This window comes from Protomyctophum bolini, assembly GCF_963924005.1.
Source record: "Protomyctophum bolini genome assembly, chromosome: 8".
Taxonomy (NCBI): Eukaryota; Metazoa; Chordata; class Actinopteri; order Myctophiformes; family Myctophidae; genus Protomyctophum; species Protomyctophum bolini.
Genome location: NC_137869.1, coordinates 22,004,924 through 22,013,011, shown reverse-complemented (window position 1 = coordinate 22,013,011; position 8,088 = coordinate 22,004,924). Strand labels below are relative to the sequence as shown.

The 8,088-nt window shown below is 40.6% G+C and overlaps 1 protein-coding gene across 1 annotated transcript; it reads left to right on the top strand.

Moving 5' to 3' along the window:
- Positions 1-3,981: 3,981 nt before the first annotated feature.
- ptgfr (prostaglandin F receptor (FP)) lies at positions 3,982-6,276 on the top strand (the record flags this gene model as incomplete). The annotated part of the gene is made up of 3 exons (XM_080770473.1): positions 3,982-4,779; positions 5,753-6,040; positions 6,259-6,276. The coding sequence occupies 3 exons, from the start codon at positions 3,982-3,984 to the stop codon at positions 6,274-6,276; spliced, it is 1,104 nt and encodes a 367-aa protein (XP_080626599.1).
- Positions 6,277-8,088: the final 1,812 nt, after the last annotated feature.

Sequence of the window (8,088 nt, the reverse complement as noted above, 5' to 3'; positions counted from 1 at the left end):
ATGTGGTAGGACTCACTGCTGCAGTCTGATACTATGGGTCTGCCGGGAGGCACCTCGAAGGGAATAGTCCAAGTCTGAGGATCCTTGTGGATCTTGGGTAGTAGATAGAAAATCCTAGGTCTGGGGTTATCGGGTCCATAGAGTATGTATGTATGTATGTGTGTGTGTGACATGTGGCCGTTAAATCAAAAGAAACACAGTATGTATGTATTTGGTTAAAATGGGTAGGGTTTAAAAAAAGGCAAGAGCTTGCTCTGGTGCACTGGCCTAAAAGTGGGTCCTTAAAAACTGCTAAAACTTCTGAAATGTATGTATGTAGGTATGTATGTGTGTATGTATTTTAAAAGCGGGGCTTTTTTGTAAAAATCCCTGCCCGCAATACCTTAATATATTTAAAAATAATTCAAAAATGGGGTTACCAGTGAAGGGCAAACTGCCTATTCACTGGGGTTATGTATGTATGTATGTATGTATGTGTGACGTGTGGCCGTTAAATCAAAAGAAACACAGTAGTATATTTAAAGTGCAGTAATTAAAGTGCAGGGTGCATTGTAATTTGTACTGTGAGACTCATTTAAAAGTGTAGCCAAATACGCCACCTTTGGATTAAAAGAGTCAAGGGAACTCTGACTCTTAGATTAAACAAGGACACTCAGGTTCGATATTAAAATCTGTTAAAAATAGCAATAAATTAAGGAAAACCGTGGAAAGACTGATACTGAAACAGGTTTAAGGTGGGGGATTACAAAAGTAATTTTATTGCCTTATACAGGGGGGCACGCTAAAATGGCCAATAGAAAATACAATGATAGCCTACTTAAAAACGCCTTAAGACTAAAACCCTAACGAATCCTATAAAACTAGCTAACTAAAATCTTAACCAAAACAACAAAACAATCAATCACAATTAAAATGTCCGAAAGCAATGTGCAAATTAGAGCAAAGTGCAATACAGCAAAGGGGAGGTTGTGCAGACAATCAGGGAAGGGGTATAATCTTCTACGCCTCTTGTAGTCAAGGCGACCCAGGATTTCACCTGGGCCCATCTGTCTTTGGCTTGCAGTATCGCAACCTCTCTGCCGCAGCGCCGTCTCGCCTCTGGTCAAACTGGAACGGTCACCTCTGGCTCCTCACAACGGGTCCTCCATCCAGAGCTTCTTACTATAAAGCGCGTAGTGCCACCGCCTCCCTACAACCAGCTCCCCTGCTCGCCGTCAGTTCATCACTCTTTGCACATCCAGCTGTGTGTATGTATATGTATATGTTTGTGTGCGTGTGCGTGTGCGTGTGCGTGTGTGTGTGTGTGTGTGTGTGTTATCTTCCTGTTGATTTGTCCATTCTATTGGGAAGAAAACCCGGACTGGATCCGTGGATCCGGATCCAGATCTTCAAATCAACAGGAATCTAGCCTCGGAAACCCAGACGTTTTTATTTCCAGGGAGAAAAAAAGGTCTGGGTCTGAGTCCACTTCAATTCGGCATAGAGTAGCGCAAACATTGCTCACTCTCTGCTGATTTCTGATTGTCTGCACCTTTGTAAAATTGACATACACACGCACACATGTACACACACGCTCCTCTCTCTCTCTGTCGCTCTAAGTAATTAGTCTCATGTCGCGCAGCTGCATATATTCTCCCGGCGGATCCTGCCGGGAGCTGCCTATGCCATATAAAGCATAGGTGAGTTCCAGGCTAACAGGAATCTAACATTTTTATGAAAAAATAAAACCACATGAGTTTTGGTGATGCTCTATATATTGTCTGAATCAACTTTGTTTGTGTTTGTTTACGTACGAGTGACTTTGAGAGCTGTTTTAGCGACAATGTAAGTCAATGAGGAGCATATTTTGAATTATCAATTTCTAATCACTGGAGCAGTATTGTTTTATTTCTTGTCCACATTTGGAGTTGCATCATGGCAAAGTAACTACACAACCCAAACCTCAAAAAAGTGGTCTTATACCCTTTAAAGTATATACTCTAAGGTCTCAAAGTGTCCTTGAGTCGGTTCCAAATGGCCCCGTACGGGTGCGTAACTAAGAGTGTAGAAATGGAACCCAATGGTTACAGCCTGGGTCCATTCGGTTCCACTTCCATTTGCACACTCTCAGAGTTTGGTCCTTGAAATTTAAGTATTAAGTTTGAGAACCACTGCACACTAAATGGAACAGAGCCTTAATTAGTATCATCTGTAACACCTGTGAAGGAGCTCTGAATCGGTCTTGAGGACTGCAGGTGGCTATCAGGCTAGCAGGTGGCAGCTCTGTGGCCGGGCGCTGCTGGGTCACAGCCATAGACTGGGTCACAGCGCGCACCTGTCGCTGTCCATCGCCGGTGGTGCTGACTTTGGACGCTTCGCCAGCATGCATGTCGCGACTGCATGGCAATTAATCTGTTTCCTATTTTGTGTCCTTCAGAATTCGCTTGTCGTGCTTGGTTCAATGTGTGTAGGTATGATCGAATATCAGTTATTTTACAGTCGTAAATGGATTATGGATTTAATGGAGATAATGGAGAATGGAGATAATGGATTTAATGGATTTCTTTCTTTCTTTCTTTCTTTCTTTCTTTCTTTCTTTCTTTCTTTGCCAACTGTCATAAATGTTAAGACTCATACAGGCTACACTACAAACCGACACACAATTCTGATTACGCATTGGTCTTTTGAAGTACAACATCTCGACATCTACCCATGCCATGCACTTCAGCAAATTCAGCAGTTCTTTAATGACCGACTGCCACTATCTAGTCCGCCCGGCTATACAATAACGCGCGTCATCGGCGCAGACAGCAGCTGAGAAGCACAATGTAACAATGATGAAATTATATTGAACCGTAATATAGACACATTTGTCATGCTAGCCACCAGTGGAAGAATCTTGATAGCTTTGGTTTATTCATGGGTGATCGAAAGCCATGGAGAGGGATTATTATAAATTATGGCGAATTTGAAGATGATCTACCCTGCCTGTGGTAAGGAAATAATTCATTTCCTTAACTTTATTGTAAGACTGTTTTGTTAAACCAGGGTGAGCAGAATTTGGAAATGATTTGATTTATGGTTGTAGTTTTCCAAAAATCTATACATGATTTCTGCATAACAGTGTTAAAATGTAATTAACTTTCTTACATGAAGCATTTGTTTTATTTATCAATTATCATCCAATTCACTTTGATGCCTATTTAATAATATTACAATTTACAATATAGGCTATACAACACAGAACACTATACTGCATGGCCTGTCTCATTTGATAGCTCTACAGTACTATTTGATCTTCAACATTGCTATATGAAAAATATATATTATTGTTATATATATATAGCTCAGCTCATATCTCTTTTACTTAAAACTCATATACGGTATAGTTACTTTCAGAGATTCAAAACATAGTTAATGAGTTCTATGCCACCATTGCTCTGTAATGGCTCTGTAAGGGAACAGGAACTCTGATGACTGATGAGTAAAATAATGATGTGTATCTGAGAACAAAAACCAAAAAGAATACAGTCTGTTTGCCAATCGGCAACCACATTAATAATTAAATAATGTATTACTAATAGGCTATAATATTATGACAACATTGTGACCAAATTAGGTTATCATTAGGCTGTTATCATTCATTTTCAACCTACTCATACTGTATTACATCAGACGTTGTTAGTGAAATTAAGGCATTTAGGCTACTGTAAAAATGGTGTATTACAACCTACTGTATTTCATCAGATGTTAGTGAAATTAAGGCATTTAGGCTACTGTAAAAATGGTGTATTACAACCTACTGTATTTCATCAGATGTTGTTAGTGAAATTAAGGCATTTAGGCTACTGTAAAAATTGTGTATTACAACCTACTGTATTACATCAGACGTTGTTTGTGAAATTAGGGCATTTAGGCTACTGTAAAAATTGTGTGTGAAATGAACATATTACGTTGACTCACCCTTTCAATTTTTCCCCTATCAGACATCACACATTGACTATGTTGGCTAATTGGACCTCAGACTCAATCTGCAGCTTACAGCTCAGAGCTGCCAATACGACCATCCAGAAGGAACTGCAGGTCACAACGTCTGTTATCTCCATGACGATGGGCATCCTAACCAACAGCCTGGCCTGCTTCATCCTGCTCAAGGCTTACCGCCGGCGCCGCATCCATCTGAAGTCCAAAGCCACATTCTTTGTCTTTGCCAGTAGCCTAGTCATCACAAACCTCCTGGGTCACCTCATCACCGGCTCTCTAGTAGTTTACGTCTACAGCTCTGACAAGGATTGGGAGAGCTTTGACCCCCACAACAGATTGTGTGATCTCTTTGGGGTGAGCATGGTGTTCTTTGGCCTGAGCCCCTTGTTCTTAGGAAGCGCCATGGCTGTGGAGCGCTGCATGGCAATCACCAGGCCCCTCTTCCATATCGCGTTGGATGCCCACCACACAAAGAAAATGCTGGGTCTCTCCTGGCTGCTGGCGGCTCTGGTGGCCGTATTGCCTGTTCTGCTGTGGAAGCCCTACCAGATACAGTGGCCGAGGAGCTGGTGTTTCTTCCGCATGGAGGGCAAGAGGGACAGGCTGGATGTCTTCCTCCCTCTGCTCTTCTCCACGTTGGGTCTACTAGCCATGATGCTCTCCATTGTGAGCAATACTCTGACCAGCCGCACCTTGCTGCAGTCGAGGCTGCGCCGCAAGCAGCACAGCACAGGAGGCACCTCCTATGACTTAGAGATGATTTGCCAGCTCCTGGCTATAATGCTGTTATCCTGTGTGTGCTGGGGACCCTTGTTGGTAAGACATGCATGCTGGTACCCAGGTAGAACCTCATCTATATGTGGCTCAAGAAGTCCTCTGTCCACAGAGTTACTGTATAGGATTATAAGACTTCTATGACATGACTAGTGCCTTTATAGTTTAAACTTAAAGTGAGGTAAATCCTTTGATGTTGATGTGAAGTTAACTATACTGTAGGTAATATCCCTGATTAATGGCGGTCAACAGTAGCCTGGATCCAGCAAAAGACCCCGCCCACTCCTTATTGGACTACAGTCTGATAATCAGGCTAGGTCAACAGGCCAAAGACAACCAAATATTTAAGTAACCCAGGATCCTTTATTTAGAAAGTAGAATAATTTGTTCTAAATTTCATGCATCCAACATTTCAGTAAAACACTTTTATTTCAAATAGTTTCAGTACTCATTTTGTTACAAAACTCGACTTGACAGGATGCATTATCTAACGATTTAATAAAACAAAATAGATAGTGTAATAGATAGATAGTTAAACGAAAAGGACATCACTGATATAAATGTATTCTAAGGAGAGAGTATATAGGCCTATAGAGAAAATTATATACAGACCTGACAAAGACCAGAGCAGATTGTAACGTAACTACACGTAACTACAACGCCATTATCTACAATGCTCGCGAACCACAAAGATCACAAGCAACTTGCTTGAAGAGTTTCATAGTCCTGCTTTTCAATTTGCAATCCCAAGGTTACACACTCAAAACTTGTGTCTTCTTCAGGCAGGCCTGAAGAAGTAAATTGAATACATGAATATATTTGTGTTTTGGGTGTGTGCTTTCTTCAATTCACTCTGATTTTATTCAGCTATCTTAACGGATGAACATTGTCGTTCCTGAGATGTTTTTTTTTGTTGTTGATATATATACATTTATATATATAATATATATATATATATCATGCATATACGTATATATCTACCACTTCTCTTCCCATTGTTCTGTGTCCTGTCTAGATCTGTACCTTCATATTGAGTATACAAACCAAGGACAAGCCTGCACTTTTCAGTCTGCTACCGGCGGTGCGCATGGCCACCTGGAACCAGATCCTGGACCCCTGGACCTACATCCTGCTGAGGAAGGCTGTACTGAGGAATGTTCTCCTGTTGCTTCCACAGCGCTGGAGGTGCAACATACCCCTCTGCTCAGTGGTGGAAGTCAGCATGCACCTCCGACCGAACAACTGCCAGGGTATGATACAACGGCCCGACACTGAGATAAAAACAATCAGCACAGGGGTCACGGTAGTGCTGTCGCTTCACAGCTATGAGGTCCTGGGTTCGATTCCTGCTGGGGACGCTGGGGGGTGTGTTCCCTCCTCCACGTCATCAGTGCCCATACCCAAGGCGGGGTTGGCGAAAGGGCCTTTCTGTGTGGAGTTTGCATGTTCTCCCCGTGTCCCCTAGGTACACTCACAAAAACATGCAGTAATCCTGGTCTCTAAATTACCTCCCCTGGCCAGCCGGAGAGCCTGATGTAGGGGAAAGGAACTGGTCAGAATAACTTGTTCCTTCCACGCACTACGTCAGGCCGGGGAAACTCTCCCCTGTCAGGTGAAAAGAAGCAGCTGGGACTCCTCATGCATAGAAGGAAGCATGAAGTCAGTCCGCTGTCCCACCCCCACCCCCCCCAACCACCAGTTTGGCAGAGGAAGTGTAGTGCCCAGGATTACATTAGATAATTGACACTGGGTCACTTGTGGGATAAGAATAAAATAAAAGCTACAACTGAGATAAATGAGAAAGGAGAGAAATGGACTCTCATTTCATTATGTAATAAACATGTCTATCACTTTTTTCAGAGAACCTTTTAATTGCTTTGATAAAATGCCTAATACTTCTCTCACTAAACAAAGAAAGAAAATAAATAAATACGATAATCTGAGTCATTATAGTTTATTTTTAACCACTTAATTCTTAAACCCTATTTTCCACTTTACAACGGTATTGCACAGCAAAAATAGTAAATCTACAAACTCACACCACATTTCATCACGACGATGCATTGTGAGATTGTAGATTGGCTATTCTAGGCTTACCTATTTTTGTAAGATATATTTATAAGATGTGTGAATTACCGGTATTTCTATGTTGCATTACAGCACATGCCCAAAATCCAGACTCATTTTTAGTGATTCCTGATGAAACTGGAAGGCAATCTGTTCAATTTTAACAAGTTTATAACTGAGATGTTTGTTCTTGTTTACAACCTATGAAGAAAATGTTTCCATTATAACTTCTTATTATAAATGTCAGAAAACATGGATAATTATACTGTATTGTAGCTGTTTCATAGATTCTGTGATCTGCTGGTGGTATTTAAGACTGCTGTTTCTAAGACGTTCTAAGGAAGTTGTAAATTGCATCTTCATGTATCTTTCCTGAAGCTTGTGAAGATGAACTGTGATGTTGATGTTATATCTTTAGACCTTTTGACCTGACTTCTGATGTTTTGTATGACATTTGTAATGTATTGTATTTTATTTATAGCTGTTCAGCTCAGCTGTCACATTCAGCTGTTTCAACCACTAAAGTGCATCTTTTACATTGTGACGACCATCAGCATAGTGTGATTGGAGCATCAGCATATTATGATTGGATCTGTCTTGAAAACAAAATCTGGCACTGTAAATGCAATGCCTCACACACAAAATAAAATATTTATTTCGTTAATTTCTGCTGAATGTGTGTGGGTCTTATAGTTTGTATAACCTAACCAGAGAATGACGGGACTGTAAACTTAATTCTTGCAGAGTGCCTTGAGGGGTTTCCAAATGGACCCTTACAGGTCTGTAAATGATGGGTTTATGTGTCTTATAATCAGTGGTGTAAAAAGTACTCAAAGTTTTTACTTAAGTAAAAGTATCAATACTGCAATGTAGAAACACTCAGTTACCAGTAAAAGTCCGTAATTAAAAATGTACTTGAGTGAAAGTACAAAGGTATTGGCATCGAAACGTACTTAAAGTACTCATTAATGTCATTATGCAGAATTCATAGTCTCATTTCAAGTTTTCAAACGTATAGGCTAAAAATCTTTTGGAAAATAGCCGATCTACAAGCTCGCATTGGGAGCTTGTAGAGCGGCTATTATAAGGGCCAAAATGTATATAGTGCTGAAGTGGTAAGGTAAATGTATGTTTTGTAATAAATAACTAGTAACTAAAGTTTTACAATATTTGTAGTGGAGTAAAATACAATAGGTCTATTTGCCTCTGAGATAGAGTGGAGTAGAAGTAAAAGTAATTGGAAAATACTCAAGTAAAGTACAAATAACTCCAAATTGTACTTTA